Source organism: Hemitrygon akajei, chromosome 14 (assembly GCF_048418815.1).
Source record: "Hemitrygon akajei chromosome 14, sHemAka1.3, whole genome shotgun sequence".
NCBI classification, from domain to species: domain Eukaryota; kingdom Metazoa; phylum Chordata; class Chondrichthyes; order Myliobatiformes; family Dasyatidae; genus Hemitrygon; species Hemitrygon akajei.
Window position 1 is genome coordinate 20,424,828 of NC_133137.1, and position 17,966 is coordinate 20,442,793.

The 17,966-nt window shown below is 41.8% G+C and overlaps 1 protein-coding gene and 1 long non-coding RNA gene across 3 annotated transcripts in view; both read left to right on the forward strand.

Annotated features, from left to right (window-relative positions):
• Positions 1-17,966, forward strand: part of rhof (ras homolog family member F) — a 61,231-nt gene that overhangs the window by 668 nt on the left and 42,597 nt on the right. Inside the window, exon 1 of one of the 2 annotated variants that reach the window (XM_073065589.1) lies at positions 16,386-17,262. The exons of the other annotated variant lie outside the window; for it this stretch is intronic. Within the exon in view, the coding sequence (XP_072921690.1) occupies positions 17,128-17,262 (135 nt within the window). The 5' untranslated portion in view covers positions 16,386-17,127. Of the gene's footprint in view, positions 1-16,385; positions 17,263-17,966 lie in introns of those variants that run through there. 2 annotated transcript variants of the gene reach the window in all.
• Positions 379-9,372, forward strand: LOC140738368 (uncharacterized). Its single transcript, XR_012101365.1, has 3 exons — positions 379-1,487; positions 2,609-2,811; positions 7,853-9,372. It is a non-coding gene; the product is annotated as an uncharacterized lncRNA (long non-coding RNA).

Here is a 17,966-nt window from a genome sequence, read left to right on the forward strand (position 1 = left end):
CAACCTATTAAAAAGCAACTTTTTTTTTGTTTCGACTAAAACATTTTCGAAATTGTATTTCTAACCCCTTACGTTTTACTCCAGATAAATATAGCTTTGAAAGTCGTGTGATTCTGAGACAGCATCTGAAAGGAAAACAAATATACGTTTGACTTCCGACGTCCTTTTTGTTCTTAAGTTAAAGTGGGATCTTTACCCAGGACTGCCGTTGGCCTCTCCATGCTTTCTTATATGGCAAGCTATTTCTGTATGAAGATATTTTTAGCAAACATGATGTTTGTCTCAAAATATATTTATGGCAGGTGGCGTGTCCGTAAACTGCCGTGTGTGTGTGTGAGACATTATTTTAAACCTGGATTAAAACTAAGGTCTGTACCACTTTTGTTATATAATCTGAATTCAGGAAAGTACTGACTGCTTGGAACAATGCCATTAGTATGGATAGTACAGATTTTTAATGTATGATTCAACTACTACTATTTTGAATGTTTCTAATTGTCTATATCGCATACCAACAGCAATGTTTAAATTGCGCCTGCATTGGTCTGAGGCATTTCATTTTCACTCGAAGGCCTTTGCACAGCATTCCACTTGATCTTTACGCCTTACTGGAGCATTTCGAGAATCTAGACTTCAAAGGGTGATTATCCAGTACTGCCAGCGTGGCCCTTTTCTTCAGTAAACTTGTAAAGATTTAAAAATCGACGCACCCGAAAAAAACTGATTTATGGGGAAATTATGGTTCTACATGCATTTAAAAGATTCCACCCATTCTGATGGAATGTAAGTTATTAGAGCCTAACGTCATCGCAGGCTGCTGATAGAGAGAAAAAGAACACTTTTTAGCCTTTTCTAGGTTTCGTGCTTGTATTGTTTGAGGTGTGGGCGCCTGTGGTTTCCAGAAACGGTTTCGGATTACAGGCGGCCTTTAGGCGTTGTCTATTTTTGTCGTGTAGACAGGCTGTTGAGCAAAGAAATGGAGCTGCCGAAACAAAATGGAGCCGACGTCTGGTGCGGTTGGCCTGAGAAAGAGTAAACAGATTTGCTGATTTATTTGGTGGCTACAGTTTTTTTAGATTAGTTGCGGGAAGGTGTAGGCCGTGGTCTCTCCGTGTGAGCTGCGAAATGCGTTTGTTTCGATGAGGAAAGCAAACCGTGGAAACAGTGAAAGTAAAAGCACGTTTTAGACTGGCCTCAGAATATTTCCCACCAGTAATTCTAAACGCAGCACGGTTAAAAAAGCCCTTTTTTTCTCTCTCTTTTCACCCCCCCCCCCCTCCCCACAAGCCTTAAATTATGCTGATGAGCTTCAACGGGTGAGGAGAAGAAAATGGAGGCCATTTGTTCTGGCGGCAGTGGCGCACATTTGAGAAAATCGTTAGAGCCGCTAAATCTTGCAGTCATTTCATTGCCTGCGCTCAAGTAAATATCAGCCGAAGGTCATTACTGAATAGCGTCATGTGGCCCAGAAGCAATAATATAACACGGTGAGTATTGTGCAGTAGTCAAGTGGCTCTTCCTTGAGACAATTGCTGAGGAGATTTAGAATGGATATGGACCGAATCTGTGAACGAGGGATGAATTTGCTTTCGAAGGCTCTAGCACTCGCCCTTAGTTCTTCTTACCACTTGTTTGTATCTGTTGAAAGCGAGTTTATTTTGGGTAGGTGTGAGCTTTGCATAGCTCTCTCTTTCAACACTTCCCCCACCCCAAATTTCTACCACAATGCAATGATCCATCCGAGGAAGACAGTCCAGACCCTGCCAGCATTCTTTCAGTCAGTTCCTTCATGCGAGAGATCATGGAATGAATGTTGGTAGCATGATCACCCAGTTGTCCGCCAAAATATCTCTCCAACCCCCAACCCCATCATGGTTCGGATAAAAATATGTTTAGCTGAAGCCAGATGGCCACTTTCTGTCATTGGTGTTTTCCGGAAATGGTTCAAGATCTTTCTTTACAAAGTGCTACTTCGGGTAAGTGATGAAGAAAGCGAAAAAAGGTGCGAAACTGGGAAAATGAAAAACAAACGCAGACGAGCATGAGAGAAGTGAGGGACATGCATATGTTTGCGAGATGCAGAGACTTATTGTTCTGAAGAAATGTATTAAGAATGCAACTGAAAGCAGTGAGGGACATCTGTAAATATTAGCTATTCTCAGATAAACGCTAATCTTTGAGTAAATTTCTGGTAGGGCTATGCCCCTGAAAAAAAATGAGGGCCAGTATTTTTCATTCTCACATGTTCAGGCACGTGAAAAGTTAACTATTTATTAACTTTCATATGGCAGTCATAAAAGAAACCTTGCAAGTGGTATTTCTATTGTAAATCTATATAGATGCCATTCACTGTTTCCATTTGCAGTATGTGGGTAATAAATACAATAACAAATGTACAGTATAACTAAATGTTGGAGTTGTTTGACTCCAGATAATAATCTGTAACATCCTGTCAAAAGATAGTCCTGAAGATTGGATAAAATATCTCTATGTGAGTTTCTGGTAATTTCTGTAATAAGCTACATGTTCAAGAGTAAGCTATAATAACCATCCGACTAAACAACAATGATTGCTGAAATGTGAGTCTTGTGCTCCTTTTATTCAATAGGCAGCTTGGCTTTGTTCCAGCTGAATAGTTGATATGGAAGACTATCGCTGGATTTCTGAGGATGACTAGTATCCCTAATACCATCCCAGTGAAAGTCAGCATCAAGCTGGTGACTAACCATGAGAATATCCTGGCCTCAGTAGCTCAGCCATTCATTGAGTAATCAGAGCTGGCTGTTTGGAACCCCATATTACAGTGAAAAGGTAAATATTTGCATTTGAATTAATCATGCACCAAGCCTCTGCATTCCTTTCCCAGGAAGTGCTCCATATTTGCTTTAAAGGTGGCAGTACCATAGACAAAAGTGAAAATAAGCCATAAAGTACAGCATTTGCAACAGTTCACATATTAAGAGTTTTTAAAACTTCCAGTGAAATATTAAGCAACATACACAAAATGCTGGAGGAACTCAGCAGATCTATAGATGCTGTCTGACCTGCTGAGTTCCTCCAGCGTCTTTTGTGTGTTGCTTTGGAATTCCAGCATCTGCATTTTCTTGTGTCAATTAAATATTAACTTGTTTTGTGTAATTGAAATATACAGTAATAACTTCCTGTACATACTTATACTCTTAAGAATTTCAGCAATTTTTTCATTTATATTGTGACTGCTTTGACTTTAATGTGCAGAAAACAATGAAATTAATGTATTTCAGAAAATGTTATTTCTGTGTAACAATGTATACATGTGATACCCTTAAATTATGTAAAATTTAGAAGCATTTCATTGGAGTATTGTTCGACAGAATTTTCAAAAAGGTATTTAAAGAAATAATGGATCAGAGGATTAAATGCTCGCAAATAAAGAAGACTGAAGTGTAGATTTTAGAGAAGGAATTCCAGTATACAAGTCCTTGGTAGCTGAAGGCACTCTGTCAGTGATAGGACGACTAAAATTATGAATGGTCTTGCAGAATGGTTTGTAGTAAAGTTACCAGATTGATCCAAAGATGCAATTTCAAGATCCACTGTTGAGAATTTAAACTCTCTTAATTAAATTCTTGCAGGGAGGTTTGCTTGTGCTGATAGGGAGAGTTTCAACTAATTTGGGAGGGGAATCTGATACAGAGTAGATAGATTGATGGAGGAGAAGTACAGTTCAGAATGAGATTTATTGTCACCAACTAATGACATGAAATTTATGGCAGTACAGTGCAAAGACAAAATTACTATATAAAATACCGATCAGAAATCTGATGGCAGAGAGGAAGAAGCTGTTTCTGAATCATTGAGGGTGGGTCTTCAGGCTCCTGTACCTTCTCCAATGGTAGTAATAAGAAGAGGGCATATTCCAGATAATATAGGAGCAGAATTAGACCATTCAGCCCATCAAGTCTGCTTTGTTATTTGTTCATGGCTGATTTATTTTTTCTTTTTCAATACCATCCTTCTGTCTTCTCCCCACGTCCACTCTATCCAAGCCTTTCAATAGTCAATAGGTTTCAATAAGATCCTCCCACTCATTCTAAACTCCTATGAGTACAGGCCAAGAGCCATCAAACACCGATGAAGGCCTTGCATGATAGTTAAATCCGGAAGTTAGATCAGTCCAGGAGTTGGAGCAGATGCAAGGCATACAGGAAGAATAGAGGGCTAAATTGCATCTATTTTAATGCATAGAATCTTGGCTAGTAAGACAGAGAATATCGATCTTTGAGCAACAGATAATGTTACTATCATGGGCAGGGTTGAAAGAAGGTAGGACTGGCAACTCGACATAGCAGGATAAAGAATATTCGGGTATAACAGCAGGGTATAAGAAGTGGTGTTGCAGTCCTGATTGTTTAGAAGTCTTCATAGGAGAGGGCAGATGGGTAGAACACAGGAATGAAAAGGGGCACTCATGTTGCTGAGAGTACAGGCCATCTAACAGTTAATAAGGGATAAAGAGGCAGATATGCAGACAAATCAAAGAGAGATGTAAGTGTAATAGCATTATAGTTAGGGCATTTCAAGTTCCTGGGTGTCAAGATCTCTGAGGATCTAACCTAGTCCCAACATTATCGATGTAGTTATAAAGAAGGCAAGACAGCGGCTATACTTCATTAGGAGATTGAAGAGATTTGGCATGTCAACAAATACACTCAAAACTTCTATAAATATACCATGGAGAGCATTCTGACAGGCTGCAGCACTGTCTGGTATGGAGCGGCAACTGCACAGGACCGAAAGAAGTTGCAGAAGGTTGTAAATCTAGTCAGGTCCATCTTGGGTACTAGCCTACAAAGCACCCAGGACATCTTTAGGGAGTGGAGTCTCAGAAAGGCAGCGTCCATTATTAAGGACCTCCAGCACCCAGGGCATGCCCTTTTCTCACTGTTAACATCAGGTAAGAGGTACAGAAGCCTGAAGGCACACACTCAGTGATTCAGGAATAGCTTCCCCGCCATCCAATTCCTAAATAGACTTTGAATCTTTAGACACTACCTCACTTTTTTTAATATACAGTATTTCTGTTATTTGCACTTTTTTAATCTATTCAATATATATAATTGCTTGTTCATTATTTATTTTTTCTGTCTGCTAGATTATGTATTGCATTGAACTGCTACTGCTAAGTTAACGAATTTCATGTCACATGCTGGTGATAATAAACCTGATTCTGATTCAATTTACCTGATATTAACTGGGATTATTTTACTGTGAAAATCTTAAAGGGGCTTGAATTTTTAAAGTTCATTCAGGAGAGCTCATTGAGCTCGTCCTACAAGAGAAAGGGTAACACTGGGCGTAATCTCGAAATGGGCAAGTGAATGAAGTTTCAGTGGGAGGGATTTTGGAGACAGACTATAACTCTGTAGGTTTTAAGGTAGCATGGGATGAGGAAAGTGTGGAAATTAAGGTCCTGAATTGAAGGAAGGCTAATTTCAATGTCACGGGACGGGAGCTGACAGAAGTAGACTGGAAGCAATTACATATATACCCAACAAGTGGGAGCACTCTGACAAAGGTGAAAATGAGAATAGTAAGTCTGGATGTCAGGAGATATAGATGAGGATCACCAGAATTCAAAGTAAATTTATTATCAAAGTGTGTGTGTGTATACATATATATACACACCATATACTACTTAGACATTTTTCTCCAGACATTCACAAGAATAAAATAGAATTGAATTTTGCAAAAATCTGTACATAAAGACTGACAAAACAACTAATCTGCAAGAGAAAACAAACTGCTCATAAAAGTTGTAACAAGTCCTTAAAAGAGTGTCTGTAGGCCATAGGGTCAGATCAGTGTAATGATAACTGAAGTTATCAATGTCATTTCAGGAGGCTGCTGGTTGTAGGTTAATATGTTCCTGACTCTAGTGGTGAGGGGCCTAAAGCCTCTATAACTCTGATGGCCTGGATAGTGGTGGGGGGGGGGGGGGGGGGGGGGGGTACCAGGGAGAGAGTATGGGTATTAGAGACCAAGGTGCCAATGTGAGTATGGGGGCCAGAGGATGTAGATGAGGTGTGAAATTAATACTCCTCATTTGCATTCATTAAAGAAAGGACATTGCAGTTAGAGAATTCAGCAAGGAGTCAGTGAAATTGTAGATGTTAAAAAAGAATTATTACAATCCTTAAAGAGGCATTTTAAAAAAACAACCAGATGGCATATGTCCCAGAATGCTATGGGAGGCAAGGAGATTGTTGGGGCTCTGACTTTTTTTTTTCACTCTTTGCTGACCAGCTGATTCAAGAAGATAGATAGATAGATACTTTATTCATCCCCATGGGGAAATTCAACTTTTTTCCAATGTCCCATACACTTGTTGTAGCAAAACTAATTACATACAATACCCAACTCAGTAAAAAATATGATATGCATCTAAATCACTATCTCAAAAAGCATTAATAATAGCTTTTAAAAAGTTCTTAAGTCCTGGCGGTAGAATTGTAAAGCCTAATGGCATTGGGGAGTATTGACCTCTTCATCCTGTCTGAGGAGCATTGTATCGATAGTAACCTGTCGCTGAAACTGCTTCTCTGTCTCTGGATGGTGCTATGTAGAGGATGTTCAGAGTTATCCATAATTGACCGTAGCCTACTCAGCGCCCTTCGCTCAGCTACCGATGTTAAACTCTCCAGTACTTTGCCCACGACAGAGCCCGCCTTCCTTACCAGCTTATTAAGACGTGAGGCGTCCCTCTTCTTAATGCTTCCTCCCCAACACGCCACCACAAAGAAGAGGGCGCTCTCCACAACTGACCTATAGAACATCTTCAGCATCTCACTACAGACATTGAATGACGCCAACCTTCTTAGGAAGTACAGTCGACTCTGTGCCTTCCTGCACAAGGCATCTGTGTTGGCAGTCCAGTCTAGCTTCTCGTCTAACTGTACTCCCAGATACTTGTAGGTCTTAACCTGCTCCACACATTCTCCATTAATGATCACTGGCTCCATATGAGGCCTAGATCTCCTAAAGTCCACCACCATCTCCTTGGTCTTGGTGATATTGAGACGCAGGTAGTTTGAGTTGCACCATATCACAAAGTCCTGTATCAGTTTCCTATACTCCTCCTCCTGTCCATTCCTGACACACCCCACTATGGCCGTGTCATCAGCGAACTTCTGCACATGGCAGGACTCCGAGTTATATTGGAAGTCTGATGTGTACAGGGTGAACAGGACCGGAGAGAGTACGGTTCCCTGCGGCGCTCCTGTGCTGCTGACCACCGTGTCAGACCTACAGTCTCCCAACCGCACATACTGAGGTCTATCTGTCAAGTAGTCCACTATCCAATCCACCATGTGAGAGTCTACTCCCATCTCCGTTAGTTTGTGCCTTAAGATCTTGGGCTGGATGGTGTTAAAGGCACTAGAGAAGTCAAGGAATGTAAGTGCAGCAGTTTTAAAAATGTACCCGTTCAAGAAAGGCATCAGGGATAATTCATATAATTCCAGACCTGCGATCTAACATCAATGGTATGAAAGGTTACCGGTAATTGAGAAAATTTCTGAGGGACAGGGCTGACCTACCCTAGTGGAGCTATATTAATTGAAAGATATTCAGCATGACTGTTGACAAATGTTATAGTGCTGTGAAACCCAAGGCAAAGGGGATAGGGGAGGGCTGCTTTTGTGATTGGAAGCCTCTGACCAATGGTGGACCACAGAGAAGAGTGTAGGGACCATTGTTGTTTGTAATGTAATTTAATTTTGTTTGCAAGTGTAGGAGGTAAAATTAATAAGTTTACAGATGTCACAAAGTTGTTACTTCTGTTGATTGTGAGGATGCTTGTCTTAATGTACAGGTTGTTCAGATGGAAAATGGCTGGTCAACGACAGGAATTCATCCTAATGTAAAGAAGGACTAACGATGGTAGGACTTGCGCAATGAATCTTAGGGTTTTGTGACGTATTAAGGAACAGTATGACTTTGGTGTATAAATCCAAAGATCCCTGAAGGTGGCAGCACAGATGGATGAGCTGATGAAGAAGGCATCCGGGATATTTGACTTCATTAGTCAGGCCTGGAGCAAGAAGGTGACACTGTGGTGTTATAAAATATAAGTTTGACCACTGTTGGAGTGCTAGGTACAGTTCCGATCACCACAGTATGGGATTACACAAGGCAGGGTGCAGAGGAGATTTATCAAGACTTTGCCTTGGTTGGAGTATTGTGGAAAGGTGAGACGTTTTCCTTGGTACCAAGATGTCTTAGGGGAACTTAATAGAGGTATTCATATTGTGATGGTACAGATCGGATTGATAGTGGGAAACTTCCTCACAGCAGAGATGTATAAAATTACAGGGCATAGGTATGGATAAGGAGTAAAATAGTTTGAAGGAACCTGGGGTCTTCCCCCCCCCCCCCCCCCCCCCCCACCATCAGAGGGTGGTTGGAATATGCAGTGGATGTTGGAGGGAGATACTCCCATAACATTTAGATTACTAGATGAGCACTTGAATTGCCATGGCATTGAATGCCATAGATCAAGTGTCCATAATTGAGATTAATATAGATGGATGTTTGATAATTAGCATGGATCTGATGGGCTGAAGGGCCTGTTTCTGTGTTGTATCACGCTGAGTCTATGACTCAGACAAAAGGGAAAGTAATGAGGTGATTGAAGTGCAATAACAAGATAAACTGCCAAATTGGACTGTAGAACAATGTGATTTAATATAGAGATTAAAACTGAAGGCATAGGGCAAATAGTTGTGATGAAATTAATGAAACATGGAGACACTGAGGAAAATCTCTCAAAAAAACAGTATGCTACATATATTGGAATCGCCAGCCGGTGGTGTAGTGGCATCCGCACCAGAATGAGACAAGTGGTCCCGAGTTCGAATCCAGCCGGCTCCTTGCACATTTTCCATTTGTGCTGGGTGAGCGTCAAGCTGGCAACTCTGCCTTGTAAAACAAATGCTAAAGAAACAGCAAGGCTGCTGCCCAATGTGCCTGTAGGCATGGGGAGGAACATGTATTAGAAGAGTTTTCATAAAGAGGGGGGGCAGCAAGTCAATAAAGAACAAATAGCAATTGGCAGGGTTCATACCACTTTGACTGAATAGAGGATCACTTTTAGTAATAGACTAAGACAACTGTGTTGCTCCAAAGAGTGTTATATGAGGTAATTCTTACCCTTGCCATTAGGCTCTATAATGAATCAACCTATAGCCAGGGAAATGATGACCCCCTCCCCCCTGTTATCTGAGGTAACTTATTTTTCATTCTACTTCTAATATTTATGTATCTGTGCATTTGTAATGCTACTATGACACTGTATTTTCCTTTGGGATCAATAAAGTATTATCTCTAACCTCAGACTATACTCCTTTGTTCTCTCAACTTGTGCAAATGTCATTATTTTAGATTTTTTGGCATGCAAGTTATGTACAATTAATGTTAAGCTTATGTTAACTTACATTTGTAATGTACTACTGCTGCAAAGAGCAAGCTTTCATTGCATTTGTACCCTGTGTACGTACACTCAGTGGTCAGCTTATTAGGTACAGGAGTGGAACCCAGGGTGTTCTTCTGCTGTTGTAACCCAGCCAGTCAATGTGTGCTCAGAAATGCTCATCTGCACATCACTGTCGTAACACGTGGTTACTTGAGTTACTGTCACTTTCCTGTCGGCTTGAACCAGTCTGGCCATTCTTCTCTGACCTCTCTCATTAACAAGGCGTTTTCACCCACAGAACGGCCACTCGCTGGATTTTTTTTTACCCATCTGGCACCAACAATCATTCCATGGTCAACACCACTTAGATCACATTTCTTCCCCATTCTGAGCCACATGATTAGCTGATTAGATAGTTAACAAACAGGTGTACCAAATAAAGTGGCCACTGAGTGTTTATGCCTATGGTTATAAATAAACATGAAATTTGCATACATGGGTTAACTGGAAGGATGTTAGAGAGGCTATAAATGTTTAATTGGTCAGTAGTCCAATGAGCGATAATAAATAAGAAAATTTCCTTATACAAATGAGGAACCAAATATTGGAACTGTAAAAGGGATATAGCCAAGGATTGTGAGGGAATAAGATAAACACTTTAAAGTACTATTTTGGACTCTTAAGAGATCAAACAGTGAAACATCTATCATGGATTATTTTGTAACTTCAATTAAGAATAAGTAGAAAGTTACTGAAAACAGCCAGAGTGCATTGCAGAAAGGAGGATCTCGAGTGGTGCATTCTTCACTTTGAGCAGGTCTGGGAAGCTGGAGTTTCTCTGAGCAGTTGGAATAGGGCAAGTGTCCTTCACGGTTCTGTTTTTAGTGAACATCAATCGTTTGATAAGGCATTCGGGGGAGAACGAGGTTAGTTCAAGTTTATTGTTATGGGCATGCATACACAGGATATAAATGGTGTGAAAATTAGCCTTTTGCTGCAGCAGCATGGTACATTACATGATGAGAGCAAACATTAATGTAAATGTAAACTAATATCGATTATACAAAACATACAACATGTGCAAACATAAACAACAATATTAACATAACACTAGTGCAAGGTTAAGACAGAGGAAAAAATATATATACAGTAGCCCAAGGAAGTATTAAGGTTTTTCAGGTCAGTTCAAGAACCTGATGGTACTGGGGAAGAAGCTGGTTTTGAACCTTTAGATGAGTCTTCATATTCCTGCAACTCATGCATCATTGTGTAAATGGCATGGTCCAGTTGTTGGGGGTCCCTGATGATGGATGCTTCCTTCCTCAGATATCACTCTTGTAGATGCCCTCAATGGTGGGGAAAGCTGTACCCATGATGTCCACTGGAAGCTTGGAGACGGCCTGGGATTGGAGGACTCTGCGTATGGATGGGTGGAAGGGAGGGAGGTAAGGGGCTTGTTTTGCTGTTATTGCTGGTGTGTTTTGTGGGCATGTCATATTGGTGGCAGAATGAATGGTGGTGCTTGCAGGCTAATCCCAGCACATCCTTATGTTGTGTTAGCTATTAATGCAAATACATGAGTTCTGATGAAGGGTCTCAGCCCAACACATAGACAATACTCTTTTCCATAGAAGCTGCCTGGCTTGCTGAGTTCCTCTAGCATTTGTGTGTGTTGCTCGGATTTCCAGCATCTGCAGGTTTTCTCCTGTAATGTGTTGCACTGTATGTTTTGATGTACATGAGATAAATAAATGAATCTGAATCTGAGTCCACCATTCTCTGTAGCCCCTTGTGTTCCTTTCCATTGGAGCTTTCAAAGGGTAAGGGAGAAAGATAGAAGGTGAGATGAATCCAGAAGACAGAGTTGAAATATTTACTGCAGATAATGCAAGACACACACATTATTGGTTCACAAGAATTTTGCTCTCTCCTTCAATCTCACAAATCTCTTCAAAAGAATTAAATTGAAATGACTATTACTTACATCCTTCATGTACATGAGGAGTAAAAATCTTACTCCTATCTAAATGTACAATTTGGAGTAATTTATAATAAATATGTACAACAATATAACAGAGATACAGTTGTCTCAGCATCAATTAATCAGTCTGATGGCCTGGTGGATGAAGTTGTTCTGGGGCCTGCTGGTCCTGGCCTTTATGCTGCATTACTGCTTTCCAGATGGTAGCAGCTGGAATAGTTTGTGGTTGGGGTGACTTGGGGTCCCCAATGGTCCTTTGGGCTTTTTTTTTTTTACTCACCTGTCTTTGTAAATGTCCTGAATAGTGGGAAGTTCACATCTACAGATGCGTTGGACTGTCAGCACCACCCATCTGCAGGGTCCTGAGATTGAGGGAAGTACAGTGCCCATACCAGGCAGTGATGCAACCAGTCAGGATGTTCTCAGTGGTGGCCCTGTAGAAAGTTCTTAGGATTTGGGGGCCCATACCCAACTAATTCAACCATCTGAGGTGAAAGAGGTACTGTTGTGCCTTTTTCACTACACAGCCAGTATGTGAGACCCTCAGTGATGTCTATGCCAAGGAACTTAAAGCTGTTTACCCTCTCAACCCCAGATCCATTGATGTCAATAGGGGTTAGCCTGTCTCCCTCCCTCATTGATCCATCTGGTCTTGCCAAACACCACCTAAGCCCAAATTGAATTTCTTTCCCAAAGTCTTTGTATTTTTGTCTCCAAGTAAATCATTACCTTTCTCTGTATATTTTAATTTCCCACAAATAGGTTTCCATTCCCATTCAACCAGTGAAACTGCCCTTATGAAAGCTACAAGTGGTGTCCAGTAGGATGAAGGGCAAATCATTTTTCTCCTCTTGTGATTATCTGCAGCCTTTAACAGAATTGCAGCTCTTTCAACTATTTCTTTTCATCAGTTAGCTGATTAAATGTAAGATTAAATCCAATTAGCTGAGTAGTTTGGTCCTCATCAGTATCCACTCCTACCCGGTCAATGTTTTGGATTGAGACCCTTCACCTGAACTTGTCCAAATGAAGGAGTCTTGACCCAAAACATTGACTCCCCAGTTCTCTCCATAGTTGCTGCTTAACCCGCTCATTTCCTCTGGCACTTTGTGTGTTGCAATCAGGTGCAACAGCTTTTCATTTGTACTTTAGTACTGCTACTTTTGCTTATCCTCCTGTTACTCATTTTCATGCTGACCCCACTTCATATTTTAAAGCTCTTCAGGTTTCACAATCATGGTGACAATAGTTTCATTTGCCTACTTTTGGTCCATATCCCTCTAAAGTCTAAATCTTTCTTATCCATGCAGTACCTGTCCAAATACTATTGGTGTATCTGTCTCAAGCACTTATTTTGGCAACTCATTCCATATACATTCTGCATGATGTATTTGTTCCTCAGACACCTATTAAATCTTTCTCCACTGAACTATAACCTCTAATTTTTTATTTATTTTCCTTAGCACCCTTTCTCTGCTCCTTGTGAGTTAATAACCTTGATAAGTTCACTCCTCTGCCTCAAGTCCTAGCCTGTCCAACCTCTCCCTATAGCTCAAGTCATAGAGTCCTGGCAACATTCTTGTAAATCTTTGCACTCTTTCCAGTGTAATAACATCCTTCCTATCCTAGGTTAACCAGATCTCTACCATTAACACAATAGTCTAGATGTGTATTGCCTCACCAATTTGATGTACAACTGCAACATAACGCCCCAGCTCCTAAACTCAAAGCCCTGAGGGCAGCATACCAAAGGCCTTCTTTACCTTGTATAACTCTGATGCCACTTTCAGAGAACTGTGTACTTGTTTGTACTCCTAGTTTTCAGAATTCTCAGGGCCCTACCATTTTAGCAAAGCCTTTGACCAAGTCCCGCAAGGGAGGTTGATCAAGAAGGTTCAGTCACTTGGCATTCAGGATGAGGTAGTAAATTGGATTAGACATTGGCTTCGCAGGAGAAGCCAGAGAGTGGTAGTAGATGGTTGCCTCTTTGACTGGAGGCCTGTGACTAATGGTGTGCTGCAGAGATTGGTGCTGGGTCCCTCATTTTTTGTCATCTATATCAATGATGTAGATGATGGTGTAGTAAACTGGATTAGCAAATTTGCAGATGACTCTAGAACTGGGAGCAGAGTGGACAGTGAGAAATGCTTTCAAAGCTTGCAATTGGATCTGCACCAGCTGGAAAAATGCAGATGGAATTTAAGGCAGATGAGTGTGAAGTGTTGCACTTCGCAGAGACAAACCAAGGTTTGACTTCCACGATGGGTGGCAGGACACTAAGGTGTGTGATAGAACAGAAGGATCTGGGAATACAGATCAATAATTCCTGAAAGTGACATCACAGGTAGATAGGATCATAAAGAGAGCTTTTGGCACATTCACCTTCATACATCAAAAGACTACAGGAGTTGGGATGTTATGTTGAAGTTGTAAAGGACTAATTTGGAGTACTAAGTGTGCAGTTCTGCAGGGGTGTCAAACTCATTTTAGGTCACGGGCCGGATTGAGCAAAATGCAGCTTCATGCGGGCCGGATCAGTCGGACGCGTGCAAACGCAGCTTTCGTTGCCTCCATTTTTTCAGCCTGCTCTCATGTGTCTCAGTCTCTGCTATAACTACAAAGTGTTTCACTTTACAAATTCCGTTTCTTATGAAGAAGACTGCCGAGTAAACACTAAAAACCCTGAAAACCTGGTACCTGAATAAACTCAGCATTAGCCATATCATACGCCATAGGCGCTTCGATTACTGGGGCCAGCTTTAATAGTAATTAGATATTATCTCGCGGGCCAAAGATAATTCCACCGCGGGCCGGATTTGGCCCGTGGGCCTTGAGTTTGACATATATGACCTACAGGAAAGATATCAATCAGATTGAAAGAGTGCAAAGAAAATTTACAAGGATGTTGCCAGGACTTGAGGATCTGAGTTATAGGGAAAAGTTGGATAGGTTAGGACTTCATTCCCTCGAGCTAAGGAGAATGAGGGGATTTGACAGATATGCAAAATTATGAAAGGTATAGAGAGGGTAAGTGCAAGCATGCTTTTTCCACTGAGGTTGGGTGAGACTAGAACTAGAGATCATGGGTAAAGGGTGAAAGATTAAATATTTAAGAGTAACATGAGGGTACTTCACTCAGAGGGCAGTGAGAGTGTGGAATGAGCTGCCAGCAGAAGTGGTGGATTTGAGTTTGATTTCAAAATTTAAGAAAAGCTTGAATAGGTATAGCAATGGGAGGGGTAGATACGGCTGTGGTCTGGATGCAGGTCAATAGGAATTGACAGATTAATAGTTTGGCTGGACGGTCTATTTCTGTGCTGTCGTGTTCTACCACTCCATGATTCTTCACTGTATTAAGTCCTACCTTGGTTTGACTTCCCAAACATCCAAAGTAAAAGTAATTACCCATAAACAGTAGAGAAACAGGACATTTGGCCCAATAAGTCAGCGTAGAGCATCAATTTACCCTACCCTAAACAATTTTGCCCCACCCACATTCCACCACAGCGGAATTGGCCAGTAGCCATTTAGCCAACCAACCCTGCTCATTTTGGGAATGCGGGGGCGAACTAGAACACTCAGATAAAACCGGAGGTCACGTAGAGAACTTCGCCTGGACGTCAGTAGAGGGCAGGATCAAGCGTGTGTAGGATAGGAGCGAGAAAGGGAAGAAACAGGAGCAGAACGATTGACCTTTGAAAGCTCCAATGGAAAGGAACACAAGGGGCTACAGAGAATGGTGGACTCAGATTCAGAATGCTTGAGGCAGGGAGTGCTTGGGATTCGGGCTGGCAACAAAGGCCAGCAGCCGCTGGTTGGGCCGAATGGCTTGCTTCACTTTATGATAAATGTCCAGCCTCATGCTCTTCCGCCATTCCTCGTCTTCGCCCCTTAAGACGCGGTGGCAACGAAACCAGAAACTGCAGTTGCTTGCAATCTAGAGCAAAAAAAAACACAAGTTGGAAGGGGAAGAGGAATTGGAATGAAAGTGATTTGTAACTGAAAGATGAAGATGCCCATTGGGGACAACAGGCAAATCGGCTGCGCACTCTGCGCTCTCCCCGATGTAGAGGAGGGCACATCATTTATACATAACCTTCACATGCGTCCAGTGGAAAGATCCAGCGGAACGGTTCATGGTGAGCCTGATTGCATCTCACATTTACTGGAGGTGGCGTGTGTCTGTCTACACGGGGCTTTAATGCTGGATTTAAATTTTAAACACAAGCTTGTTTGTTTAGTTAAATCTAAACCGAAGGAGACGGTATCTCAACAGTCATAAGAGCCTCGTCCCCCCTCCCAAAAAATGCCTGGTTCCACATTAAATTTGTGTTTCAACAATTGCCCCACATTGTATGCCAGAGGAAACGCTGAGGACATCGGCGCAGTTGAGCACGTGTCTTCGCCCTGATGTGGCGCCGTTCCCCTGTTCTCGGAATCTTTCCGAAGAAAAATAATGTAGACGTGGACAATCTGTGACTTTTTTTAAAAAACGGGGAATATTCAGCATATCAAGAAGCATTCAATAATTCCTTCCTAGGGCATAAAGAGAGTTGGGCGCCTCGCTCGGTTACAGCGATAAAAGCATTCATGTCACCTGTAAGCACTGGACAGAGCTTTGTCAAAAATTAGACGTTTCTCTTTCAATCCGCTGGACGAAGGGTCTTGGCTCAAAGCGTCGACTTTTCCGGAGATGCTGCCTGACCTGCTGAGTTCCGCCAGCATTTTGTGTGTGTTGCTTTTAACTGTTTAGTTCATTGTGAACTGAAACATAAAATCAAATGTGGCTTGACTTGAGAAGTATTTCCAGCATTATCTGTATCATGTGCGGAACACGGGCTCACTACAATCGGCGTTCTGCATTTCCCAGTTAGAATCCAGCCGGCTCGAAGCGGGATAACGTTTTCTGTGCGTAGGTATTTCTTGCATCAGATACCGACATTGTCTTCAGACCTTGTGCTAAATGGCGATGAAGTGCTCCGTACGGGTTTTATAAATAAAATCGGACTATAACCATGTAAATGATGTCATTCAGTGCGACCTGACATACCGATTTATCGCTGAGTATCTGTAATAAAGTGTAAAATCGGAGAAGCCTAAGCTCAACGGCAGATTGGCTTTTATAGAATCATGGTTATTCATAGTTGGGCACTAATGATTTTTACCTACCAGCCAAGTTATGGTTGTTCGTAAATTGCAATTATATTTTCGAGTGATTTCGGTGAGCTTTTATTCTTTCCGGGGACCATGTGGAATGGAAAGGGTTAACTAGCACATACCACGGAAATCAATTAAATAACGCAACAGTCCCTGACCAGAAACTGAGCTGTTCAGCCCGAGGCCGGTTAACGAGAGGCGGGGTCACAGAGCGGGAGTGTCCTTGAGATGTGAACACCTACCCCACACACCGTGCCGCGGGTAACAGTCGTTTCGGATAAGCGGGGACAAAGCAGTCCCAGACCGGTGAAAATGCGAAAACGGTGATCAGGCTGGCGCGGCGATTCTTCAGCGTCCCGTGGAGTTGACTGCAGGAAAGGCGGCACTGTTATGCGCCGATCTTCGGCAGGTTGCGCCGACAGTTGTCACATTTATAACCTGGATGAACACCTCTGAAGTTCGGCCGAATTTCTAGGAATTGATCGCTTTTTAGAGGAGGGAAGCCAATTATTTTCTTTGCAAAAAAGAAATACCCAAAATGGCCATGGCAAATGGCCATCATCAGAACACTACAGACGCCGGTGGAAAAGAGCTGAAAATAGTGATAGTTGGGGACGGTGGCTGTGGGAAAACGTCTTTACTTATGGTATTTGCCAAGGGGGACTTCCCAGAAGTAAGTTGAACTAATATTGGCTTATAACTAGTTAAGAACTGTACTGTGATGCCGGTGAAATTGCAAGCATCCTGTCATATTTCTGTGAAACTGAATGGTTGGTTTTGATATTAGTAGCGATAATGTTGTTCATGTACAACAAAGTAACTTGAGAGATTTGGACTTTTGTATTGGAACTAATACAGTAGAAATCATCGTTGCAGATTTCTTTCTAACGTTTTAGTTGTGATACTGGGCACTCCTCCGCAAATCGTATTCTAAAGGGGCAGAGATCATTCAGCTCACAATCAGCACCATCTCACAACCAAGTAGCTCAAGCTGCGGTAAAAGTCTGTAGAAATTCGTGTCAGGTATGACGAATTTCACAGAAATTATGCAGATGAGTCAACTCGTCTTGAAGGGGTGGGTCTGTGGAAAGGTGGCGGCGCCAAAAGCAGAATCTACTTTGACGATTGAGAGAGAGAGATGAGAAGCGGGATGAAGAGAACAGGAAGTGGGCAACGAGACGATTGGGTCTTTTCCAGTTTTACGATAAATGTCCCACCGCCTCATATTGCTTAGCCGTAGAGCGTTCGTCACACTCCATGATATTTATTGTTCATGTTAGTACCATCAAATTCCAGTTATTTCTTGCTAAACCTGCTTACTAAACAAGTAGCATTAGGATTAATCGCAAGGGTTTATCCCCTTATATAAAGAAATGC